Source organism: Suncus etruscus, chromosome 11 (assembly GCF_024139225.1).
Source record: "Suncus etruscus isolate mSunEtr1 chromosome 11, mSunEtr1.pri.cur, whole genome shotgun sequence".
Classification (NCBI taxonomy): domain Eukaryota; kingdom Metazoa; phylum Chordata; class Mammalia; order Eulipotyphla; family Soricidae; genus Suncus; species Suncus etruscus.
Window position 1 is genome coordinate 39879288 of NC_064858.1, and position 27561 is coordinate 39906848.

The window sequence follows — 27561 nt, forward strand, 5'->3', positions numbered from 1 at the left end:
TGGTCCTTGAAGTTTCATTTTTCTTGTACGATTTGTTTTGTTTTGTATTTGGGCTATAGCTGTCACTGTTCAGGGATCACTCCTGGTAAGGCTTGTGGGACCATATGAGGTGTCAGGTTGGCTTACCTGCTGGCTTACCATCCCTCCAGTCCTGTTTTATTTTTTGATTTGATTATTTGTTTTCTAATTTTGCTCTTTTTCTCTTCATTAAAATTGAGTAGTTTCATCAACAACTTACAAAGATTAAGATATTGACCAAAAAAAAAGGGATATTGACCAGCCTTTTAAAAGCATTTGTCTTGAAGAGATAGTATAGGAGGTAAGATGCCGACCTTTTGTGTAGTCAATACTGGTCGACACCTAGGCCCTGTGATCCCTCGGGCAGAGTCAGGTCCAAATACTCTACATTGCAAGACCTGAGCACTGAGCCATCAAGTCTGCATTGCTGGGCCTGATATCTCTGAGATTTATCTCCAGCTTTCTGAGAGTTGCTAACGACCCCACTGTCACTGCCAGAAGGAAAGATTTGCCAAATCTTCACTTAAGCAGTATGCATATTTAGATAGACTTTATTTCATCCCAGCCTGGGAGGTTTATATATTTTAAAGTTAGAAGGATTGGCATGACAGCGTAGCAGGTAAGGTACTTGTCTTGCAGTTTATCATGCTGCTAACCTACGTTCTGTTCCCACTACCCAATATAGTGTCCCAAATACCGCTAGGAGTAATTCCTGGGTGCAGAAGTAACCGTGAGTACCAGCTATTGTGGCCCTAAAACAAATAAGCCGAAAAAGAAAAATAAACTGTCAGAAGTAGGTTCTGAAATATCTTTGCAGCAGACAAGTACTAGAATTCACAGGGTACGTTTGGTGATAAATTTAAGTGGTTAAAAAAAAACTATTTGGGTGACTGGAGCCTTAGTGCAAGTGGTAAGGCATGTGCCTTGCCCGTGCTAGCCTAGGACAGACTGCGGTTCGATCCCCCGGCATCCCATATGGTCCCCCAAGCCAGGAGTGATTTCTGAGCTCATAGCCAGGAGTAACCCCTGAGCATCACCAAATGTGGCCCCAAAACCAAAAAAACAAACTATTTTGGGGTTGGAGCAGTGGCGCAGTGGTAGGGTATTTGCTTTGCACGCAGCTGACCTATGATGGACCTCATTTCGATCCTCCAACATCCCATATGGTCCCCCAAGCCAGGAGCGATTTCTGAGTACAGGAGTAACCCCTAAGTGTCACTGGGTGTGCCCCAATCCTCCCCCCCAAAAACCCTATTTCGTGTCATCTGTAAGCATACTAAATATATTTAAGTAAGCAGTCCTAAGAATCAGATTTATTAGCTTTTATTTTGATTTTTGATTTCTGGGTCACACCGGCAATGCACGAGAGTTACTCCTGACTCTCTGCTCAGAAATCACTCCTGGCAGGCTTGGGGGACCATATGGGATGCCAGATTTGAACCATCATCCTTCTCTGTGTAAGGCAAACACCCTACTGCTGTGCTATCTCTCCAGCCCCTCGCTTTAGTTTTAGAATATAACTTGGGTTGGAGTCCTTCAGTGTATATGGTGTTTGTCTTGCACACAGCCGACCTGGGTTAGATTCCTGGCATCCCATACAGTCCCTGCTAGGAATAATTCCTGAGTGCAGAGCCAGGAATAACCTCTGAACATCACCAGGTATGGTCCCCAAACTCTAAACTCAGTTTTTCTATGTGATGCTAGGTAGACAGACAAACCTATAAAGTAACAGACAGTTAATTGCCCATCCATATGCTTCTTCACTTGGGGGATGCTCATGTTTCCTCATGGTAAGAAGTACTTATTGGTAATTTGGCTCACTATGTAGGTCAGAAGAACTACAGGTGTGCATTGTGCGATAAGTCTTTCACCCAGAAGGCTCATCTGGAGTCCCACATGGTCATCCATACGGGTGAGAAGAACCTCAAGTGTGATTACTGTGACAAGCTGTTCATGCGGAGGCAAGATCTCAAGCAGCATGTGCTCATCCACACGCAGTAAGTGGTCCCTGTTGTGTGGCTGAGGCTTTCCTGGGCACTCAGCATCTCGTTCCTGCCTTGATCCAAGTAGATAGATGCCTCTTTTCCTTTTGTTTAGTGGTTCTCAGGGGTTTATTCCTGACTCCCCAATTAGGAATTCCTCCTGGTGGTGCTTGGGAGAACTATATGGGATGCTGAGGATCAAATTTGGTTTGGCCACATGCAAGGCAAATGCCCTACTCATTGTACTATTTTTCTTGCCTAGCAGATTTCTTTGTTTTGGGGCCGCACTCCTGGTGGTGCTCAGGGGTTACTCCTGGCTTTGCACTCAGCAATCACTCCTAACAGGCTCAGGCCTGTTTATGAACTCAGGCTCAGGCTCACATGGGATATGGGGATTGAACCCGGGCCAGCCATGTGCAAGGCAAGCGCCCTACACACTGTGTTATTGCTCCAGCCCCTTGACGAGCAGATTTTTTTTAATTTAAAGACATTCTAAAGTTAAGCACCATGATTTACAGTACTTTTAATGTTAGGGTCTTTTTGCATATAATGTTCCAACACCACATCTGCCACCACAGTGATTTCCCCCGATTTCTCTTGCTTTCCTCTCACCTAATTTCACATATGTTACCCAGAGGTAAACAACACATTTCCAGTATGATTTGGAGCTGTCTTTAACGCAAACTTTGTCTTTTCAACTTTTTTCTTTCTGTAGTCTACAGAAAGGGAATGAAGCAAACTGCTTATTAATACGTATTATTTCACTGAATTCTACAAACATCTCAGTGAACGAAGCAGAGTGCACAAGATATAAAGCATGATTTGCATAGAATTCTCAAACAGGACAAATCAATCTGCTTTTTATTACAAATGTTTATGGTGCTTCTATGTAATAGGTCTTATAAAGTCTGATTCTTGATGGATCAAGAGTCTCTGATAAAGTGAAGAATAAACATGAGAGAGCCTCAGTTGTCATTTGCAACCCAAACCAGATGTTTTTTCTTTTGTTTCTCTCAGAGAACGCCAGATCAAGTGTCCCAAGTGTGATAAACTGTTCTTGAGAACAAATCACTTAAAGAAACACCTCAATTCACATGAAGGAAAACGGGACTATGTATGTGAGAAATGTACAAAGGCCTATCTTACCAAATATCATCTCACTCGTCATCTGAAAACTTGCAAAGGACCCACTTCTAGTTCCTCAGCACAGGAGGAAGAGGAAGAGGAGGACTCTGAAGAGGAAGAGTTAGCAGACTCTGTGGGAACAGAAGACTGTCAGATAAACAGTGCTGTGTATGGAGATGAGCCTCTCTCTGCACATAAATAAAGAAGCAAACTTATTTTGAATGGAGAGGACAAAAGGAACAACGCATATAACAGTTACCCACTACAGTGATGTTGAGATTAAATGGTTTTCTCTTTCCTTCTAGCCATTGGTCAAAACAGATTGACCCCCAGGAATGGATCAAGCACTTAAAGCGGAATCTCCCAATGAAGACATTTTAGAATGGATATAGAGAGCTGGGGAGAGAGCATATGTCCCATTTTTAAATAATGTCTGGGGAGGATAGTGTCAGCTTTTGATATCTATTCTTTATTTACATGATGAGCTGGGCAGTGCTTGTACGCCTGAGTCAGTCGTCCGCTGCCCAGCCCAGCTTTATTACAACTTCTATTTCCCTTATAGTCCTTGGACTTGGTCGCACTCTTAAGTTTGGTTCTGGCCTCATATTCATTCTGATTGCTGTTTGTGTTTTTTATTTTCCTTTTTTGCACATGAGTGTGATTTACACTCAACATAACTGGAACCTAGCAGCATGAATCATTACAATGTAGCTAACAAGTCTCAAGCACTATGTCTAGCCTGCCCTGGAAATGTTGGGGAGGGCTTTCTTGTCAGCATTCCAGGTGTCTGGAAACCACACACAAAAGTCCCCTAAGCTTGGGCCCTGTGTAGGCAACAGACCAAGATAGTAGACCACAATGGGAAAAAGGGAGAGGTTCTTGGCCCACTTTCAACAAACAAGCTTTGATGGAAACCAAGGCAGATTGCCTGGAGGTCCTTAGTGATCTATGTGGGTTTATATACCTCTACTCCATAAGTCCACAGACCCTAGATGAAGGACCCTAGAGGCGGTGCTCACCTGTAATGCCAGAGAGGTTATCTCAGCAACAGCACATGTGTACTCACTCAGCCTAGAGTGGTACTTTGGAAGGAAGAGGTAAGTGATCCTCTGTATCTGGCATACCTTAGAGAAAGTCAAATACACCAAGAAAATATTACCAACTTAAAATCAGCTCTACATGTGTCCCTCTAGTTGTAAGTTCAGAAACACCACCTCATCCCCCCCACATCCCCGTTCCCCAATAGGTGAAGGATCTCAGGATGCTGAGGAAGATTTGGAAAGTCTAGACTGCTGACTGGTTACATGTGGATGTGTTTCCATCAGGTCTCGCATCTGTTCTTTCACATATTTATCCAGCTTTCAGCAAGATGCCAGCCTATGTTGGCATTTGATGCAACACGCTCTCTTACTCTAAGGCACAACCTTTGGTTTGGAGTAGGGATGACTTGGTGGGAAGGTTTTGCTGCTAATGTATTTATGGAATGAATGTATTTCATTCAAATCTGTATTCCTCTAGGAAGAATTAAAATGCAACTTTTTTAAAATACAGGATTGCTCTGGTAATCTCATTTGTGGAGGAAGATGAATATATTTTAGGGAGAAAGCAGTGCTAGAGTTGTCCTAAGTTTAGAAGTGGAGAAAGCATTTTCTAAGTATGACAGCTTTAAAGTCGTTCTAGAATGTGTAACTGTGCTTTGCCACAATGCTTTCCAAGTCTCCTCCACTGGCATCTGTAGCCGAGGGAGGAGAGAATGGAGCACTGAATGGTTTGGTAGCTGCAGACACTAGGCCATGATACTTCTTCCTTCCTAACAGTTCTGCAGGTACTAGCCAGCATCCAACCTCGCTGTACTCAAGAAATGGCTGATGGGAGAACTACAAATTTCCTTATGCCTACCCCTCCCATGTGGTAATGGGAATTAATGGGGCCTCAACATGCAAGGCTGGTATTCTACTAGTAGATCACATCTTGGCCTCACTTTCTTTGGATTTTTATCTCCTTAACTCCTGGTTGGTAGGTTCAGAGTTGGTCGAATGAGGTGGTGCTGCTCAAGATGAGCCTATGGGCTGGGCACAAAGCAAAAGTGTTAGAGTATTTGGTTTCCATGCAGGACCAAGTTCTATTTGTAGCCCTTTCTGGAATTATAAAGATGTCATATGTTGTTTTGCTGGGATCTCTTGTTGAGTAGGTGGTCATATTAAAAGTAGATATTAGTAGCTGGAAAGCACAGTGGGTAAGATGCAGGTGCTTGCATAAGGTTCCCCAACCCTGTCTGGAGTGATTCCCAAGTTCAGAGTCTTGAGCATCACTGGATGTGCCGCCCCCCCCGCAGTTAAATTTTTTAAAAAGTAAGTGTAAATATTGCTACTGGAGAGATAGTATTGTGAGTAGAGCCACTTAACTTGGTGCAGCTGACCCAGATTTGATCTCCGGCATCCCATTTGGTTATTTAATCCGCCGGGAACAATATCTATGCACAGCCTGGAGTAAGCCTTGAGCACTGCCAAGTGTGGCTCCAAAATAATATGGGCCGGGGCCAGAGAGATAGCACAGAGGTAAGGCGTTTGCCTTGCATGCAGAACAACAGTGGTTTGAATCCCGGCATCCCATATGGTCCCCTGAGCCTGTCAGGAGTGATTTCTGAGCGTAGAGCCAGGAGTAATCCCTGAACATCAACCGGGTGTGCCCCCCCCCCCCAAAAAAAAAGACAAGCATCAAGTCCTACAGGCCTTTCTTGGCCAATACAAGTGAGCCATAAGAACATCTATGTGTTCATGCAGAGGAAGATCATGTGAAAACCTGAATCTAAAATGGAGTAAATCTGGGTCCAAAATGACATCCTAGTGGTAGGGCATTTGCCTTGTACACTGCCAGCCTGAAGGCATCTGGGTTCAGTTCCCAGCATCCCATATAGTCCCCAGAGCCTGCCAGGAGTAACCCTGAGTATCTCTGGGTGTGACCCCCAAACCAAAAATAAATGGAGTAAATCTGAAATTAGACAGTAAATATACAGGACTACAATTACTTTTTTTTTTTTTTTGGTTTTTGGGGGGAGGGGCACACATTGGCGCTTATAGGTTACTACTGGAAGCCTTGGGGAACCATATGGAATACTGGGGATCAAACCTGGGCGGGCCATGGACAAGGCAAATGACCTACCACTGTGCTATCACTCCAGCCCTATAACTATTATTTTTTAATTAAAAAGAACGGGGAGGGTGACATTGTTACCTAGTCCCAAATCTATACCTATATCGTTTAGTTATTTTTTAATTGCTTTGGGGGATTTGGGCCACACCTGGCAGCACTCAGAGGTTACTCCTAGCACTGTGCTCATAAATCATTCCTGGCAGGCTCGGAACCATATGGGATGTCAGGGATCAAACCCTGGCCTTGTGCAAGGCAGATGCCCTACCACTGCTATTGCTCCAGCCCAGTCTTTAAATTATTTAAACACCATGTTTTACAGTCATTCTTTAATAGTTGTTTCTGGCATTCAGCATGACCATCCCTTCATCATTGTCCCCAGTATCCCAGCCCTTACAAACCTGCTCTGTAGGTAGGCACAAATTATTTTATATTGTTTGTTACAACTAAATGGTAATGGAATAATAATTAAAAAATACTTCAGTAGGGCTGGAGAGATAGTATACAAGCTAAGGCATTTATCTTGCTTCTGCTGACTTGGGTTTGATCTCCAGCACTCCATTTGGTCCCCTGATCACCGTCGGGTGTGACCCAAAAACAAAACTTGTGAAAATTGTTTTAGCTCCAAATGATATCATTAGTCATTCTCTGAGCTGTTTGCTTCTAGTTGAAAGTTGTATTGTTTTTATTTTGAGCTTAGCTACTTTCCCATCTAATGGTGTGTTCCTTAAGGAATTTGTAGATGTCAGTCTAAGTAGCTGCACGCTCCAGGATCACAAGATCTGTAGACTTGGGCCTATGGGCTTATATGGCTGTAGGACCTGACTCTGGTTTCTGGGGCTTGAGGAGTTTGGGGTAAGTGAGGGAGATTGTCCATCCCCACTCTGAAAAGAACCCAGTTTTCAGCCCAGATACCTGGTATACTTGGTATTTTTGTCAGTTTGGTGGCTCTACAGATTAGTCATGAAACAGTAAAGTTGGGTTATCGGTTTGGCAGTGATTGTGGGGTATGGATGCTGCTGCTGAGGCTTCGGCAGAGTAGGTACTCAGCCTGCCCCACTCCAGAGGATGCCAGTTTTCAGTTTTTCAGCTGGAAGACAGACATACCTGTGAATTCTGATGGCTTGTCTTGCATGTTTTCTGAGAATAGTCATGAATCTGTAGACAGGCTGCTGAGCTTACATGGCATTGACTGAGATTTGGCTGTTGCCTAAAAGTATTTTTTTAATTGATAGTGGTTACTAACATTGCAGTGTTTTATATATATATATATATATATATATATATATATATATATATATATATATATATATATATATATATATATATATATATATATGTCTTTTAACTGGGAGGTAGGTGGAAAGCCAGGCATGGCTTTTTTTCTTCAGTCCTGCAGTGCTTGGGAGCTGTTCTAGCTGTGTTCAGGAATGACCTGTGGTGGTGTGCTCAGGGAAACCATATGTGGGTGAGATTTGAACCAGGGATTAAAAAGCTGCATTCAAAGCTGTCCCTTACCTCCGAACTATATCTCAGATCCTCTGTAATGCTTTTATTTTATTTTTGGTTTTGGGGCCACACGTGGTGATGCTCCTGGCTATGAGCTCAGAAATCACTCCTAGCTTGAGGGACCATATGGGATGCCGGGAAATCGAACCGCAGTTCATCCTAGGTTAACGCATGGAAGGCCCTACTGCTTGTGCCACCACTCCAGCCCAGCAATGCTTTTATTTTTTGTTTGCTTTTGGGTCACACCCGGCGGTGCTCAGGGGTTACTCCTCAGCAGTTGCTCCTCACACTCTTGGGGGAGCATATAGGATGCCAGGAATTGAACCACTGTCCTTCTAGAGTTGGCCGCATGCAAGGCAAAAAGCCCTACTGCTGTGCTATCTCCAGTCCCTCTGCAATGCTTTTAAACAATCAATTACTTCAGATTAGTAGTAAAACTTATTAATGCCTTTCATCTCTATATCAGGAAACAGATGCAGAGAGGTTAATTGACACAGACACTGCTGCTGGTCAGTGGCAGGCTGTACATAGCCCATAAGGAGTACACGGGGGACCTGGTGAAAATCCCAATCTTAGGCCAAAAAGAAAGTACAAGAGTTAAGGCACTTGCCTTGCATACACCAACCCTGTTCAGTCCCCAAATACCCTTACGGTCCCCCAATCCTCTCCAGAAGTGATCCCCGAGTGCATTGTGAGGAGTAAGTCCTAAGCACCACCAAAACCAAAAAAATAAGTAATATCTGGGTTGTTCGAGTTTATTTTCGGAGACTCTTTAAGCTTCTCATACTAGGATTTCTACTACTATCTCCTGGAGAAACAGACCTGAGGGAGCAGTAAAATTCTTTAGCTACAGCAGAAGCAATAAAGATAGACTCTGTCTCTTTTACCTGAGGAGCATATCTTTATTTTCAATTTCAAATTCACTTTGCCTTTCCCACAGTTCAGATAGAATTGTCACAACATCCATTTCATGTCTACAATGATCACTATATTCAGTTAGCATTCCTCTATAGACATAGTTACTTACAATTGTTTAGGAACTTTTACAACTTATTCAACTTTTTTTTATAACACTGATGTACAAAGTTGCTCAAAATAGTTGTTGCAGGCACAACACTGATTTCACCACCCATGTGACCTTCCCTCCTTCATGTCTCCACTTTTGCATCCAGTACCCAAGCCTGTCCCCTTACCAGGCACATAACAAATTTACTTCATGTTACTCGAAGAAAATAAATCAAGCCAATTTCTCACAGAGGTGCCTGCCTGGTCCTTTATTTTTGTGGAGATGTAACACTTATTTTAGGTCTCTGTACCTATATGTAGGTGTTTATCATTTATAGTCTTGTTATATACCTTGCTACTACATCCATGTTTTGGTACATTTTTATTTGGCTCAAGGTTTTTAGTCAATGTTTAATCTCAGGAAAATAGCCCTATGGCTTTTTTAAAGAAGAGACTTATCCTTAAGGCTCTCTACCATAGCCTGCTCCTGTCCCTTTAAGGATGACTGTCCTTTGTGAGATGCTCTGGCCACTGGTAGGACTGGAGAAGTGCTGTTGGCTCTCCTGCCAGATTGCCTGAGAAATTGCCTGACTCCCTGCTATTTGCACTAGGGGATATTTACTTTCTTTCCTTTCTTTCTCTCTCCCTCTTTCCTTCCTTCCTCTCTCTTACTTTCCTCTCTCCCTCCTCCCTCTAAGCCACTAGCATCCCTGTTTTGCCTCTTCCTCAATAATACCCTACTTCTGACCCTCTCTCATTGGGGTTTTGATTGGCTCCAAATCCACTTATTTGTGAATTTTCTAATTGTCTTAAAATTGATTTCTGGGGGCCGGAGCACTGGCGCAAGCGGTAAGGTCTCTGCCTTGCCTGCGCTAGCCTAGAATGGACCGCAGTTTGATCCCCTGGTATCCCATATGGTCCCCCATGCCAGGAATGATTTCTGAGCGCATAGCCAGGAGTAACCCTTAATGTCACTGGGTGTGGCCCCAAAACCAAACACCAAAAAAAATTTTTTTTTGATTTCTGGTTTCCTACCATTTTGGTTAAAAGATGTTTATTTCTTTTTGGTTTGTTTTTGGATCATACCTGGGGATGTCAGGATCACTCCTGACAGTGTTTGAGAATATATGTGGTGCCACGAATGAAAAACCAGGTAGGCTGTGTTTAAGGTCATCTACTGTATCATCTCTCTAGCCTCAAATAATGCATGAAATATTTTTTTCCCTCCAATGTAGGGGATCAAATCCAAGGCTTTGCGCATTTAAAGCAAGTTTTCTACCTCTGAGCTACAGCCCTGGCCCAAGATGCTAGATATTTCAATCATGGTTTAAGACTTTTGTTTGTGGTATAACGTATGATCTTGCCATGAAATACATGGATTTGGATATTCCTACACCTAAAGCATAAATAATTGCAAAAAATGTTATATCCATTCTGGATTAATCCTTATCATGCAGTGCCTCTTATTGATAACACTGATATTCAAATGGTACAAAGAATACTCCTAAATCTGAGAGATAGTTGGCCAACGTTCTAGAACGTAGTTCTGGGTCACCTGCCTGTGCTGTACAATCTAAGACTTTTGTGACCAAGGGCAAATTCAAGGACTTACTTTTGAAAAATCCATTTTATTTTTTTGGGGGAAGGTGGTTCAACAGTTTGGTGCTCGAGGTACCACATGAGATGGTAGATATCACCCCCAGGGCACCCAATAAACAATATGTACTCTAGCCCTCTGAGAATCTCCCAAAATCTTTCTTATTCTTAAGAAATGCAGTTCTCTACTCCACAAACTCAAATCAGAAGCACACAGGCCAGCCTTATTTCCACTGCCATCATTCTTCAGGGAGGGACGTGAGGTTGTAGGAATGAGTTGTTTCAGTCATTTTATGAAATATTTTAGATTGTTTTTGACACTGAGTTACCATAAAAAAAGAGACTGATCTCACTATGACTCCATCGGTATGTCTGAACTCTTGCTCCCAAAAGGGCCATTAACTGATGAGTTTCTTGCATTGCTGAGAACAAGCCTTTCTCTTCTTCCAAATGCTTCATTTACTACAACAGAAAAAAGTAATTGAACTAAGTTTAGAATATAAAAAGAAAATTAGTTTCTCTACCCTGAGACTTTTGTTTCTGAAATCTGTTCTTGAAAATATAAGTAATATATTTAGGGTGAGTGGGTGAGGGAGCACGAAACAATCTGAACTAGATCTCCCAAGCCTTAGGGAGGTCTTAAATGGAAAAGTAAGTGACCATAAAAAAGTGGCAGTTAGTGCTAAGAATGAAGTTAGTCATGATTTAATCAACCCACTGTTATTTTCTCTCCTTTCTTTGCTTTAACCTGGTGTTATCGGACCCACCCTGAAAACATCCCATTAGTCTTGTCCTTTATTTAAATCTGCTTTCTTGTTTTTGTCATCTACCACACCTTACACAAATATACACATTTACTTTTAGTCCTGGCTGTTCCCAAGAGACTGCAGAAGATGAGCACTGCAGCTACACAATGTATTCCAGCTACTCCTGGTCAACCCTTATCACTGATTCAGAGAAAGAAAGCAGTAAGTTAAGATTCTTACCTGAAGAGACGGTGCTTATATCCCAGACCCGAAGTCCCTCTTTCTGACCTCCAAAAGCATACATAAATGGCAAATCAGGGCAACATGAAGAGCAGAAGAGAACTCCCTGGGGAAAAGAGAATGGAGAGCAATTTCAAGGGTGACCTGTCATTGAGGACCTGTGCTGCTCAGAATGAGATTTGACACCAACTCACAATCACACACCATCGGATGGGAGAGAAAATTTTTTAACGGAAGGATAAGTGCTGTCATGAGGATCATCCTGTATGTAGCACCATTTATTAGGATTTGTTTTGATCTTGGAGGAGGTGAGACACATATGGAGTTGTGCTCCATAGCTGTCTGGAGGTTGTTGAACTTTGCTGGGCTGGGGCCTGGGTGTCCCACATGCAAAGTAGGCAGTTAGCCTTTTGAGCTCTCTCCCACCTTACAGACCAGCTAGAATCTGTGCCTATAATTTAATTGGGGTTGGGGTAGTGGTGGCAGTGGTTGGCTATATCCAAGGCCAGGACATTAACCTCTGTACTATCTATCTGGCTGATCTCCAGTGCCTGGAACAAAGCAGATGCTCAAATGTATGTTGAATGAATTCTGGTCATGTAAATTTTTGTTTGTTCGTCAAGGATTCAATCCAGGCTTCACACATGCTGAGTGTGCTCTAATCCATTCCTTTGAGCTACCTCCCTACTGCCTTGCTTCCTATTTTTTAGAACTAGACAGAAATCAATTTCAGTATAGACAGAACTAAATATGAAAAAATGTGATTGATACCTGACTCCAATAGCTTTAGGAAGCATAAAGATTCAAGAATTTCTTGGAGAGTCCTAATTATACTGTTTTTAGATATGGAGGCCATACTCAGCAATTCTCAGGAATTACTCTTGGAAGGCTCAGGGAACCATAAGGGATAACAGGAATGGAACCCATGTCAGCTGCATGCATGGCAAATGCCCTAACCACTGTATTATTTCTCTGGCCCTGCAGTCTTAATTTCAGAGAAAAAAATAAAATAGGCCCTTTTTCCTTTCATCAATTGTTAATTATGTGAGTTGTTAAAGGAATCAGGTAAAGTAAATCAGTCTCTGATTTTCCCCAGGACTGTCCTAAATCATAAAGAAAACACCAACCAAATTTGACTAGGCTCAAAACCAATCTCCCCAACAAACCCAGACTCTTTTATTTTGGTTTTAGGATCATGTAGAACTAGGAATCAAAGCCAGGACCCCACATTCAAAGCCTGTACTCAGCCCACTGAGCTACTTCTCTGGCACCAAACAGGTGTTAAGGCAAAGATTTTGGAGCAGGGATTGCTGGTTGGGAAGGACCACACCCAGTAATATTAAGGGATCATACCTAGCAGTCATTAGGTACCATGCATAGTGCTCAGATTGAACCTGGCTATAAGTTAAGTGCCCTACCTGCTGTAGCTTCTCTTCAGCCCAAGGCTTTTCAGACAAATACATTTCAGAAACAAGCAGCAAACACACCTAGGGCAAGCTCACCATTTTCATGTCCCTGGAGTGAACCAGGCTGGGTCGATCTCCCAGGATGTCCCAGATCTTCACATACTTGTCTGCCGATGCCGTGACAAGACAGCCCTTGACCTGACTGCTTAGGTCAAGCCCTAAAGGAAGGGGAGATGAGGTCAGTCTCCCTTTGAAGAATATATTTACTTTGGCTTGAGTTAACAGAAAGAAAAATGTTACTCTTGCTCACCAGAGATCTCATCGTTGTGTGCATTAAGTGTAAAAATTGGCTTATCTGAACGTGCATCCAAATTATACACAAAACCATCATCTGTACTGGCCTAAAAGAAACCAAAAGACAGGCAAGATCATGCTACATGACAATGAAATTTAATGCTGGGCCAAAAGGATAAATCAGTGAAAACCACCAATGTACAGGGCTTCCTGGAGTCATTAACCAGACATAAAGAGTATACTAGTGTCAAGATGAGTGTATCCTCACTTGGACTAAAGCAGTAGCTGAATCCACTAAACTGCTGGAGTGAGCTGTGGAAGCAGACAGAGGTGGTTGGTTTTTTCAGGCCACAGCTGGCGGAGCTTCAGGGATCACTTGAGGAATATATAGTACCTCGGACTGAACCTGGGTTGGCCACCTCCAAAGAAAGTGACCCCATACCCATTGCACTATGACTCTGGTTTTCCCAATCCCTTTTTAAAATGAAGTCTTTCTAGCAGACAAGGTACATAGGTGCTTGTCTTGCATGGGGCTGAAGCTGGTTGGTTCTTTGGTACATGCTGTATGAGTCCTGCCAGGAGTGACTCCTGATCATAGAGCCAAAAGTAGCCTCCAAAACGAACAATAAAACCTTTCTCCCTAATTTCCACAATCTCTCATTATCCCTGTCAGGACAGTCTGTGTTGGTGACTCTATGCACGCTGCATGGACAACTTACTTGTAGACACCAGCATGTTTCCTGTTTCTGTCTAGGGATGGAGCTGTAATGAAGCTGCTAGCACTTTTATCTCTAGAGCTCTATTTCAGTACCAAGAGGATAAAGATTCTCTTCTTACATTGCTTGATACTGGAAAAATAACAAAAACAAACGACTGCACTAGAATCCATTACAAAATAAATTATGGCCCATTTTAGAAGGAGTTGAAATTAACAGTCATTTAAACATTTTCTCTCTCTGTGGATGACTGGTCTTCTGAGGGAAGGGGTACTTTTAAACCTCCAAATCCAAATACTTAGTATTGTTAATAAGGAAAAAGCTTTGAGATTTTTTTTTCCTACTGTGAAATGATAGTAAGTCCTCTGTTGCCTGGATAAAGAAAGCATTAGAGGGAGGGACTAATACAGTCGGATAGTGGGTAAAGCACTTGCCGTGTACTTGGCCAACCTGGGTTTGAATCCCGGCATCTCACATAGTCCCTGAGCACCACCAGGATTCCTAAGTACAGCATCAGGAATAAGTCAAGTACCACTGGGTGTGTGGCTCAAACACAAGAACAACAAAAAAGAGCTCACTCTTACCAAAAAGTGACACGGCGAGAAGTGATTCCACGTGACTCGCTCAATCTGCCCACTGAAGCGCCACATGCGGTGACTCTCCTCTGGACTTCGGCAGTCGTAGAGCGCCACTGACCTACAGAACATGGCCAGAATTGGGGCTTGAAGATGCACTTTGCTTGGATGGGGGAACAGGATGGGACAGGACCCCCGTCCCCAAACACACACACACACACACTTGGTGCTCAGGGAACTATCAGTGGTATCCAGGATGAAACCAAGGTTGATCGCCTTACCTGCAGTACTACCTTTTCAGCCCTACACTATTACAGAGAACCAGTCAATTCAGTTTGAGACTTTCAAAGAACCTTAACTGCAAACATTACTAAGTAAATAACAAATACTACCAAGAGTTCAAAAACAAAGTTCTGTTCAAAAAACAGAAGAACACCAAGTGTTACTTTCTAAATCAGCTCTTTTTTTTATTACATTGTTTGGGGGTCCATCTGGGGAACCATGTGGGGCAGGGAATCAAGCCTCCTGGCTTCACACATGCAAGGCAGGTACTGCACCACTGGCCACACCCCTGGCCCCAGAATTAGCTTAAAACAGGGGTCTCAAACTTGTGGCCCGCGGGCGGCCTTCAAATAGCGCAGTATTCGCGATTATTCGCTTATAATAAAAATCACATTAGTAAGAAAAAAAATATCGCATTAAACATTCGCATACCCCGAGCAGTTCTGTTTGGGGTATGCAAATGTTTAATGTGATTTTTGCGATTTTTTTCTTACTAATGCGATTTTTTATTGCGAATATTCCGTAAGTGAAATCCCTTATGCGGCCCTGCCTCACCCTGACTTTGCCTCCTGCGGCCCCCAGGTAAATTGAGTTTGAGACCCCTGAGAAATTCTTGAAATGTTTCCTTACTTATCATATGATCCAGAAATCAGAGTTTGTGCTTCAAATGGATGAAACTGCAGGGTCTGTACCTGAGAGGAAACATAAAAGGTCCACATGTGGTTTTCGCAAAATGGCTGAAATCTTGATGAGAAATCATCAGGCACTGTTTCTATACTTATCCTGTGAGTCCTACATTAGATTCCAGAGTTACACTGTTATATTTCTTTTTTTTGGGGGGGGGGCATATACCCAGCAGTGCTCAGGGGTCATTCCTGGCTCTGGCAGTGTTTAGGAGAACATATGAAATGCTAGTGATAGTGGGTTGGCTGCATGCCAACATCCTAACTGCTTACTATTTCCCCAGCTCCAATCTGTTATATTTCTCAAGAAATTGGCCACCTATAATCCTGGCAGACCTCTCTCTGTGAAGACCTTATAATCACTAATGTTTCTAGTTACTTTGATTCTCTGTACCCATTTCTGTATCTGGATCATTTTAAGCAGCATTAGAAGGCTCTGTGAGCATCCAAATCAGATAGCCTGCCAAACCCCTCTAATCCACCAAACCAAAGAATCATATACATCCATATAGAAATGTTTGGGATAATTCACATTGTTTAGCATCCTTTCTGTACATCACATGTCTCATACCTTGTCTGAGTGCACAGCGAGGCTAGCTGCTGGCTTCCCCACAGACATATCCCATAGAATCACAGTGCTGTCAGCTGATGCACTCGCAAGGACATTTCTTAAAAAGGAAGGAAATAAATCAGATAATCTCTTAAAAATCAGGAGCACTAAATATAAGAATTTCATTTATAAGAGTATTAAAGGGGACAAAATAAGAATTCAAGACAATGGATATTTGATTTAAATTTTTTATAAAGCAACTAAACACTGCATTAAAAAAGGGCTAAATAAATGTTTCCAAATTCTGAAAAAGAAAACAAGATGTGGACAGACATACCTGCAATGTACAACTTAGAGATCAAGAGGAGCAAAATCAGACTGTTGAGATCAATCCTGCCTTACCTGATGAGCTTATTCCAGGAAAGGTCAAGGACAGCATCTGAGTGGCCCTCTGCTGAGGAACTCTGAAACAAGTCGTTTATTACTTTCTGAATCAAAACCTCCCCTCCTCTCAAATTTATGTTCACCTGAAAGATCCTTTAAATCTTATCATGACTGCTTTGATCTTAATAAACTTGCTCTAAGACCTAAAGACAGAAACATCTTAGCACCAACTTAGAGATCTGGATATATATTCTTTTTTGTTTGTTTCTGGGTCATACCAAGCAGCGCTCAGGGGTTACTCCTGCCTCTGCACTTAGAAATTGCTCCTGGCAGGCACAGGGGACCATATGGGATGCCGGGATTTGAACCATCAACTGTCCTGGGTCGGTTCTGTCAAGGCAAATGCCCTACTACTGTGCTATCTCTTCCGCTGGATAAATATTTTTTGGGGGACCATACCCGGTGATGCTCAGAGGTTACTCCTGGCTATGCGCTCAGAAATCACTCCTGGCTTGGGGGACCATACGGGACGCCAGGGAAATGAACTGCAGTCTGTCCTAGGTTAGCCACTTGCAAGGCAAACACCCTACCACTGTCATCGCTCAGGCTCTTAGATAAATATTCTTAAGGGGAGAAATTATACAGTTCTTCATTTAGGTGCTATACTCTTACAAACATCAATCCCCCAATATACACAAACATTAGAGTATAGAAATTAATACATAGAAAATTTATTATTTCTTGGTTTTTGGGTCATACCTGACAGTGCACAGAGCTTACTCCTTCCTGGCTCTGTACTCAGGGATCACGCCTGGTGGTGCTCAGGGGCAATATGTGGTGTTAGGTATCAAACTGGGGACTGTATCAAGGGGAATGTCTTTCTGACCCCTCCTCACACATGGATATGGGCCAGAAAATTAGTATAAATTAGATCTATTAAAGATTTTTTTTTTTTTTTTTTTTTTTTTTTTAGTTTTGGGATCCCCCTCCCTCTAATCTCCCGTGGCACGTAGGTTACTCCTGTCTCTGCACTCAGAAGTTGCTCCTGGCAGGCTCGGGGGACCATATGGGAGGCCGGAATTCGAACCGGGTCTGTCCTGTGTTGGCTGCATGCAAAGCAAATGCCTTACCACTGTGTAATTGCTCTGGCCCCAGAATTCTATTCTTTTGTTTTGTTTTGAGCTACATCAAGCGATGCTCAGGGGTTACTCCTGGCTTTGCACTCAGAAATCACTCCTGGTAGACATGGGGACTATGTGGGATGCCAAAATTAGAACCACCATCTGTCCTATCACTCCGGCCCCAAACATCATAGAATTCTGAAATTCAGAACTCACATAATGTTGTAAAGAGCTATTATAAATAAAGGAGCAATTTGGGGCCAGAGAGATAGAACAGCGGTAAGGCGTTTGTCTTGTATGCAGCTGACCCAGGATGGATGGTGGTTCAAATCCTGGCATCCCATATGGTCCCCCATGCCTGCCAGATGCAATTTCTAAGAGTAGAGCCATGAGTAACCCCTGAGCACTGCAGGGTATGGCCCAGAAACCAAAATAAATAAAGGAGCAATTTATTTTCTCTAAGAATGAATAAGGTATTAACTAGAGTTTTTATGCCACTATAAAAATTTTTTTTCTTGGCTGGGCTTTTCAAAAGGGGACACTGCAGAAACTGCCTAACCTAAAGAGTATATGCTCTGGTATCCCTGTCCCCACTGCCAAAAATTACAGTAGATCATTTGACTTTATATATATATATATATATATATTTTTTTTTTTTTTTAAACTTGTGTACCTTCTTTCCTTTCTTTTTCTTCTTTGAAAGCTTACTTCCAAGTGTGAAGACTGGCTCCAGAGAGTCAACTATATCCAGGTCCCACACTTCAATGACAGGAGTCATGTTTCCCACAGCGATGTAATTTCCTATAGGCAGAAATGGCAGTGTTTGTAATTAAAAAAAAAAAAAAGCTCCCAATGAAATATACAACATTAAAGAAGTAATAGCCTAGAGCAGCTCCCTGCCTCCCCCGGCCCATTTCACATATACATGGAGCCAGAACAATAGTACAACATGTAAGGTGTTTACCTTTAAACTGCCAACCAGGTTCCATCCCATATGGTCCCCCCAAGCCTGCCAGGAGTGATCCCTGAGCTCAGAGCCAGGAATAAGCCCTGGGTGTGACTCCCAAACAGACAAAAGATAAAAACAAAAAAAGAATATAGGCTTAGTCTCCTATTTGCAATGTTCTCCAAGGGAGATTCACAGCATGTAGCTGTGGGCTAAAAAAGAGTGAAGGGACAGCCCAGTGGTCTTCTGTGGGGCTAGTGTTAGCACAGTAGGTAGCATGCAGCTAAGCTACCAGGTTCCATCCTGGCACAATATACAGTCCCCTGAGCACACTGCAAAGCCAGGAGTAAGTCCTGAGTATGGCACAAACCAAAAACTTAATTTTTTTTTCAGTGCTGGAAATCGAACATGCAAAGGTCTCACAACGCTCTCACAAAGCTATACTCCAGCCCTTATCTGAAGACTTCTAGGGCTAAACACCATTCAGTAATATCAGTTACATAATCCTATCTTATACCTTCAATTTTTGTTTGTTTTGTTTTTGGGTCACACCTGGCAGCGCTCAGGAGGTTACTCCTAGTTCTATACTCAGAAATAGTTCTTGGCAGGCTCGGGGGACCATATGGGATGCCAGGATTCGAACCACTGTCCTTCTGCATGCAAGGTAAACACCTTACCTCCATGCTATCTCTCTGGCCCCAGTCTTCAATTTTTTAAAAAGAATTTTACTCCTGCAATGTTTTTCAGGTCCTATTCTTCTGCCTTTATTGGAACAGCTAGCTACTATTACTACTTCTATTTATATTTAGCTATTTATTTAGTCTAGGAAAGTCTGGAGATATACAGGTATAATGATTAAATGATTATGTTTTTTGTTTATTTTGGATCCACACCTGTGTCAATACTCCGCTCTAGACCATGTAATTATGGTTCTGTTTGCAATACCAGTGATTCAATTCAGGGCCTCACACATGCAAGGTATATGCTGTACTCCAAGTACCCCGGATCTCTGATCATATTTTAAGAAAGAAAAACTGTCTAACTGCATAAATCAACAATACAAGAAAGCAAACATAGGACTGGGAATCTTTGAACAATCTTAGTTTTCTAATTACCAGTAGAATTATCTGGGCTAGGATCAAAATTCAGCCATTCCACACTCAAAGGGTATGCAGACAGCAGTATATCATGGTGCACATAAAAAGAATCTTCTTCATGATTGTAAACTGAAAACATCGAGAGAGATTTAGTTAAAGATTTCATTAAAGTCAGAAATCATTTCTCATTAAAAAACCCTAAACTCTCCCTATTAAACCTCTAAGAACCATGCATTTCAAGTGCAGCATATCTTATGACATTCAAAGGATTCGTTGTTCCTGCCATGCAAACATTCTGCACATCTAGTATAGACCCACAATCTGGTGTGACTGACGGGACACAGGAAGAACTGACATGAGCCTGAATAGCCCAGCTACAAGCTTACTGGGTAAAATGGTCCCCTAATCTGGCTCCCCAGCACAAAACTCACCAGCTCAGAAGTTCTTCTGAAGGACACTTTATTATGATTCTAACTTTAAAGATCCAATTGGAAAGTCAAGATGACATATAAACAGCAGAAGCAGAATCTACTAATTCACAATAGCCAGCTATCATGATAATTACTTTAATGCCATTTAGATAGAGCACCTCAGAAGAAGCGATGATTTCATTTACCATGCACCTCTAAGTTGCACTGGTCCTGTTCAGCTCTGCCACAAACCACGAGGTTGTCTGTGGGTTTGATCACAAAGTCTTCACGCTCATATTGCTCCTAAGAGGAGAGGGGGAAAGTCACCGACTAGAAGCAGGTATGTGGTCAAGCTTTCCAGACACTTCCAGGAACAAGACCAGAGAGGCCATGCGAGTACTCACCGTATCTTTCAGGGTGACATAAGGGTCCTGCTCATTACTCCCATAGACTGTCAGACCCAGGAGAGACTCACCAAGAGTTTCAGTATCTGAAAGAATTCCAAAGTGAAACGAATGAAACTGATTTCAACAAATGTAATTTATTCCTAAATTATCTCATTTCAAACTAAGATCTGACTGAGTAGCTCATTAACTTGACATCTGTAGTTGGGAAAGGAAATGTGTCATAAAAGTTCAATTTTCCATTAAGAATTAAATCAAGGGGCCAGAGCGGTTGTTCAGAGTGGTAAGGTGTCTGCCTTGCCGGCGCTAGCCTAGGATGGACCACGGTTCAATCCCCTGGTGTCCCATATGGTCCACCAAGCCAGGATTAACCCCTGAGCATCACCGGATGTGCTCTCCCCCCCACCCCGCCAAAAAAAAAAAGAATTAAATCAAAGGCCTAAATAGACAGGTCAGCAGGCAGAGTGCTTGCCTTGCATGCAGATGACCTATGTTTGATCCCACATCTGGTCCCAAAGCACTGGCAGGAGTAATCTGTGAGCACGGTCAGGATTAAGTCCTGAGTACCACTAGATGTGGCCTAAACCCAAGAAAAAATAAATGAATTCAATCAAATGATGAACCTACCTTTCCTCCTTCCCCCAGGAATGTTTTTTGAAACACTGATTTAGAGTTGTTTCAGACATAGAAAGTTCCAAAACCAATCCCACAACCAATGTCCCCTTTGCTCCACCAATATCCCAAGGTTTCCTCTACCCCCCAACTGGTTCCCATATATGGCAGGTATATATTACTCGTTCTTATAAAACTTAGAGAAATGGCAAACATTTATCAGAAAATGTCAATAAAAGTCAGTTTATGACGATTAATTCCTATATGCTCATAACTTTCCTTTCTTTCTTGGGGGTTCACACCCAGTGGGGCTCACAGATTACTCCTGGCTCTGCACTCAGAAATTGTCGCAGGCAGGCTCAAGGGACCATATGGGATGCCAGGATTCGAACCACTCACTGTCTGTCCTGGGTTGGCTGTGGTGCAAAGCAAATGCCCTAGCACTGTGCTATCTCTCCAGCCCCTTATAACTTTCCTCAATCTAGTAGAGAACTACCATATGTACCATCAGTGAGTGCCATACTCAATGCCACATGCTAGGAAGTTTTGTCATGTTTTCAAGAAAAGCTATTTTAAAATGCCTTGAAAATCTGATTCAAGGCTATAAATCCCCCAAACTGTTGCTTGTCCATGAAATTCTGTATAGTTCCTTCAAATCCAAATGATAATCTAGCTAGACAGAGAATTCCTGTTGAGATGTTCTTTTCATTGTTTTGTACTATATCCCTCTGTATTTTTCTAGCCCATCTTATTTGATAGATCTAGTATACATTTTATGGACTTTCCTTTGTATGTGAGTTCATTTTCTGATCTTTCAGCCTTCAATATTCTATCTTTGGATTTTGTCATTCTGAGTATAATGTCTTAGGAGTTTTCCAACTGGGTCTATTTTCACTGGCATCCTTCAGGACTCTTCTATCTCAGTGCCTATAATCCTTTCAACTCTGGGAAGTTCTTGTCAATAACTTAACTGTTCTTCATATTGTTTTTGGGCAAGACCCAGCAGAGTTTAGGAGTTACTTCTGGCTCTGTGCTCAGAAATTATTCCTGGCATGAGGCTGGAGCAGTGGCGCAAGAGGTAGGGCCTCTGCCTTGCATGTACCAGCCTAGGATGGACAGCTGTTTGATCTCCCTGGCAGCCCATATGGTCCCTGAAGCCAGGAGTGATTTTTGAGCGCATAGCCAGGAGTAACCCGAGTGTCACCGGATGTGGCTCACAAACCAAAAAAGAAAAAAGAAATTACAGGCAGGCTCAGGGGACCACATAGACGCTGGGGATTGAACCTGGGATGGCAGACTGACTGCAAGGCAAATGCCCTGCCCACTGTGCTATTGCTCTGGCCCCCTATTGTTTCTTCATTATATTTGCCTTCCTGTTCTTCAGATACTCTTATAAGAATCATTTCTTATATTGTTCCTTTTCATTTCATCCCACAGTTCTTTGATATGCTGTTAATTTCTTTTCAGACATTTTTCACCTTTGCCATTTCTTAGCTATTTCTTTCTCATCTTGGTTCTCCTAGATCTTTTGCTCAGCTTGTTACTCAGCTACTCAGAGCTTCTATTAACCTTTAAATACCACCTGCCATGTCTTCATTTCTGGCAATAGAAGTTATTTTCATTTAAACTCTCATACTGTTTTGTGCTTTGCTGACTACCTGTGCTGCTGTTTCTTTTAACACGTGTCATTAATGGCACTGCCTGAGGATTTGTTGGTGTTTATGTCTCTGGTGATATTATTTTCACTCAGCCCACTTGGTGGGCTTCTATGTATTTTCCCCATTGGTTTTCTAGAGATCTTGCTGTGCTGGGGGGTCTGTCTTCTATGCTCGTCTCCACAGAATGACAGGAAAAATAGCTTCTGTCAGTAATTTGCCAAGTAGGTCTGTTTTGTGGTAAGTGGCTGTGCAAGTACTTCAGAAGCCTTGGGCCCTCAATATGGCACAGGTCAAGCATGGAGGCTGCTGGGACCCACGCTTTGCCTCTGGAATAGGCCCACACCTGCTTCACTAGGGATGGCAGAGTAGCAAAGGTCCTAAACCTACCTTTTTGAAAATATATTTTGTCTGGAGTCTATAGTTTGTTACTGGTAATGAGTATTTAAAAGTGTACAGAGCAGGGGTCAGAGCAATAGCACATCAGAAAAGGTATTTGTTTTATACACAGCCAACCCCAATGTGTCATTGGGGTTCAATCCCCAGCATCCCATTATGATCTCCTAAGCACTGACAGGAACCTCCTGAGTGCAGAGCTAGGAATTACCCTAAGCATTACTAGTTGTGCATCCCCACCCAATAGTGTATAGAATAATGACTTTGTGATTCTGGAAGTAAATCACTCTAAAACACTGAATCAACACAAGATAGACAAGGGTTGCCTGGCCAAGTGAGAACAACTGATGGCTTCACAAAATTAAGTGTGTTCACTGCTGTAAGACAGAGATCTCTAGGACTGCTTTATCATGAGCCTGAAAGCCTTTCCACTAGTAACTTTAAAATGGAAGGTTTTTGATTTTTGTCCCAAAAGGTTTCTTTTTGTGGGGGGGATATGAGGGGGGATTCTGGGGTGACAATCAGTGATGCTTATGAGCTACTATCTCTCAGTTCTAGGGAACCACATGTGGGGCAAGTATTGACACCTTGACACTGGTTGCATGCAAGGAAGCCTTTCTTAACGCCTGTATTATCTCTAGCCTCAAAGCAGAAGTCTTTTATGGCACAAATGCAATGATGACACAGTATAGTTTGAGTAATGTACAACGTAAGAAAAGAAAGATCCTTTATGTTTAGGGGCTATATCAGTGGTACTCAGACTTCCCCTGGCTCTGTGCTTAGGGATCATGCCTGATGGTGCACAAAGGGCCACATGTGGTGCCAGGCAAGTACCTTATCCACTGTCCTATCTCTCTGGCTCAGGAAGATAGATGCTCTCGATCATCAGGAAAAGCTACTTTTTAGCTTCTTCCTCTTCCGTATCAGGAGACAAACACTGAAATCTCAGGTTAGTGGGTAAGAGCTTGTTTTCTGAATCTGCCCTGGAACTGGCCATCTCACGCCCTAACTGTTGCAGCTTTAGGATGCAGGTATCATGGTCTAAGGTGGTGGCAGCCTGTGTTCTGACCTGGGTCACCCTCTTCGTCGTATCTGTCTAAGTCGTACTCGGCCAGCTCGTCGTCCTCCAGTGCCCGGTCATCCTCCGGGTCGCCATCTTCCTCTTGTGGCTGAGCCTGGGTCCGGGCACTCTGCATACTATCTTCTGTGGGATCACCTGTTGACTCATCATCACTCCCACCTTCTCTAGACAATGAAAAAAGAAAAGACAATCACCCAAATGGCTCTATTCAGTAAAGAAGACCCTCCCCGTGTCATTAAAAATCACATTTGCGGGGCCAGAGCGATAGTACAGTGGGTAGGGCCTTGCACATGACTGACCTGGGTTCACTCTCTGGCATCCCCATATGGTCTCCTGAGCCTGCCAGAACTAATTTCTGAGCACAGAGCCAGGAGTAACCGCTGAATGCTGCCAGGTGTGGCCCCAAATCAAACAAACCAAAAAATAAATCACATTTCATTGGACTTTACTACCAACACCAACATTCCTAAACTTACTGCAATTTTTCCTTTGCTTCAGCAATGAGGCGTTTTACTTCTTCTTTACTTAGTTCTACCTGAAAGAGAGCAAGTGTTTCATTATGATATACATGAGAAAATCATTACAAATATTTAAAAGAAGCATGCAGAGGCCAAAGAGATTGAACCTGGCACTGGCCTTGCAAGTGGCCAAGGACACTCGCCTTACACATGGCCCATCCAGGCTATATCCCCAACACTACATATGGTCACTCAATATTGCCAGGAGTGATCTCTGAGTACAGAACAAGGATTAAATCCTGGGCACAGCCCAGTGTGGACCGAACACCCATCCCCATTAGTTTACGACCTGATGTGAGATTTAACCCTGAGATATCCTCGAGAATCACACATCACGGCCAGGTGAGAGCTCCGAGGGCTCCTGCAGAAGTTGGGCATACAGGAGCAAGATGCCGGCACCAGGCTCCCAACCACTACCATGTGGGGCCCCAACCCCACAACAGAGGAATCTCATCTCTTATTCAACACAAATGTTTGTACAGGTCTCTCCAAATAAGAACCATATAAAGTTCAAAAATCACATCAGTTTCCCTCTCTCAAGACAGAACAGATCTGGGTGATCAGCTTCTATAGGGCTGGTCTCATTTTATTCAAGAAAATTCAAAACCAAATTATTATTATTATTATTATTATTATTATTATTATTATTTGGTTTTTGGGCCACACAGAGCAGTGTTCAGGGCTTACTCCTAGCCAGGCTCTGAGCTCAGAGATCGTGTCTGATGGGATCAGGGGACCATGAGATGCTGGAGATCGAATGTGGGTTAGCTGTGTGCAAGGCAAGCATTCTCTCTGCTGTCTTACTGCCATGTTCCTTACCTTTTGTTTTAATAAAAACTCCAAGAGCACCACAGATGGCTGAGTGAGATGACGCGCGTGTGTGTGAGTGATGTGGAGCAAACCCAGATTGGCTATATACTACTGTTCCAGCTCAAGAAAAAGAAATTTCTTTAAAACAGGAAATTTATTTCTTTAATTAGCTTGGTGGTATTCGGCTCTGTGCTCAGGGATCTTTTTTTTTTTTTTTTTTTTTTTTCTTTTTGGGCCACACCCGCTGATGCTCAAGGGCTACTCCTGGGTATGCGCTCAGAAATCGCTCCAGGCTCAGGGGCCTATATAGGGCGCAGGGGATCAAACGGTGGTCCATCTTAGGCTAACGCATGCAAGGCAGACGCCTTACCGCTTGCGCCACCCCACTGCGCCAGCCCCCATCAGGGACCACTTTTAGCAGGGTTTGGAGACCATATGGGATGCCAATTTGGTTCAACCTCACAGAAGGCAATTAATCCCCACGAATTTGTTTTGTTTTGTTTTGTTTTTTGGATCCCACCCGGCAGCACTCAGGGGTTACTCCTGGCTCTATGCTCAGAAATCACTCCTGGCAGGGTCGGGGGACCAGGATTCGAACCACCGTCCTTCTGCATGCAAGACAAATGCTATCTCTTTGCCCCCCCCCCGATGAAATTTTTAATGAAAGTAAAAAAATAGCAAGCATGATTTTTTTCTGTATAATGGTGGAGGATCTTAAAACCTTAAAATTTAACTAACGGAAGCACAACCACGATCTATTCCTGTGAAGTCCATCTGACATGACAGCCAACGAAGGGCGAGCTATCCTTTCTATCAGTCAGCTTGTAGGTTTGTAACCTGAAAATCAAGGTAGCTGGGGGGGGGGGGCGGACTGTACAGCTCGGATTGGGGGGACAGGAGGAGCCACACCAGCTGCCACGCCCGCGCTCCACAGCAGGCAACAAGCATCTTCCAGGCCAGAGGAGCACGTGGCAGCGAACGTGAGGGCGGGCCCGGGTCTGTTGGGGGGAAGGAGTCGTCGTCCGAAGGTGCAGCCCCCACGTGGCAGGACACGTGCTTCGAGCTCGTGGGGGGGCATCCAGGTGCGGCGGAAGCCCGGGGCCACGCCCACTCCCGGAACCTCGGCCACTCCTACAGCCACGCCCACTCCCGGAGCCTCTGGCATTCTGACCCGCGCGCGGCCTTACCTTGTCAGGCGTCTCCTTGGCCACGCCGCAGCGCACCCAAGACACGCAGGTCACTTGGCGACTGCGGTTCATGGTTTCCGGTTCGAGGAAGGACGGCAGAGGCAGCGGCGAGGGGACACAGCGTGGTCCGCTTCACGTTGCCACAGAGCCTGAGCGATGCCTGAGCGCACTGTGCGCAGGCGCGGATACTGCCCTTCGCTTCCGGCGGCCTGACGTCATTGGAAGGCGCCGCGACTAGGAAAGGGGCGGGAAGGGGCGGGGCAGTGAGCTGGACCTGCCCGGGTCAGCCTGGCGGAAGCTAGAAGCAGAGCTCAGCAAATGGAAGGTGGGAGTGTTAGGGACAGATTCCCACCCGCCCTTATTTTGTCTGCAGTTCTACAGACTTCAAGCTGACAAACTCTCTGTGTGTGTATGTGTGTGTGTTTTTCTTTGTCATTCCAGCCCTCTCCACCACCCACCAATGTTTTTGGGTATTTTTTGTTCTGGAGGGGTTCACACCCAGCAGCTCTCATGGGTTACTCCTGACTCTGCGCTCAGAAATCGCTCCTGGCAGGCTCTGGAGACCACATGGGATGCCGGGATTCGAACCACTGTCCATCCTGAATCGGGTGCGTGCAAGGCAAACGCCCTACCTCTGTTCCATATCTCCAGCCCCAATGTTTTTTTGTTTTAAAGTAAAGGTCTCTCCAACATGAATGTTATCACTCCTTCCTTCCTTCCCTCCTTCCTTCCTTCCCTCCTTCCTTCCTTCCTTCCTTCCTTCCTTCCTTCCTTCCTTCCTTTCATCCTTCCTCTCTTCCTCCCTTCCCTCCCTCCTTTCCCTTCCTTCCCTTTCTTCCTTTTTCTTTTCACTTCTTTCTCTCATGGTTCTTTTCCTTCTTTTTATGTTTTTTGTCTTTTTCTTTCCTCTGTTCTTTCTGTTTTCCTTTTGTTCTCTTTCTCTGTTCTTCCCTCTCTTTTCCTTCCTCCCTCCCTCCCTTCCTTCCTCCATTCCTCTTGTTCTTTCTTCTAGCTCTTTCATTCTTTTTCTTGGTCTCTTTCCTTCCTTCCTTTCTCATTCTTT

The 27561-nt window shown here is 43.5% G+C and overlaps 2 protein-coding genes across 2 annotated transcripts in view; one reads left to right on the plus strand and one right to left on the minus strand.

Annotated features, from left to right (window-relative positions):
- PRDM4 (PR/SET domain 4) overlaps positions 1 to 4667 on the plus strand; it is a 31297-nt gene extending 26630 nt beyond the window's left edge. Inside the window, exons 10-11 of the mRNA XM_049783112.1 lie at positions 1847 to 2015; positions 3018 to 4667. Of these exons, the coding sequence (XP_049639069.1) occupies positions 1847 to 2015; positions 3018 to 3327 (479 nt within the window). The 3' untranslated portion in view covers positions 3328 to 4667. The remainder of the gene's footprint in view (positions 1 to 1846; positions 2016 to 3017) is intronic.
- Positions 4668 to 10570: 5903 nt separating this feature from the next.
- PWP1 (PWP1 homolog, endonuclein) lies at positions 10571 to 26644 on the minus strand. The gene is made up of 15 exons (XM_049783122.1): positions 26499 to 26644; positions 24460 to 24518; positions 23972 to 24147; positions 20240 to 20325; positions 20042 to 20138; positions 19444 to 19554; positions 18056 to 18183; positions 16280 to 16341; positions 15899 to 15995; positions 15275 to 15336; positions 14372 to 14483; positions 13088 to 13178; positions 12874 to 12995; positions 11372 to 11477; positions 10571 to 10847 (listed from the first exon to the last, which is right to left on the minus strand). The coding sequence occupies exons 1-15, from the start codon at positions 26568 to 26570 to the stop codon at positions 10738 to 10740; spliced, it is 1491 nt and encodes a 496-aa protein (XP_049639079.1). The 5' UTR covers positions 26571 to 26644; the 3' UTR covers positions 10571 to 10737.
- Positions 26645 to 27561: the final 917 nt, after the last annotated feature.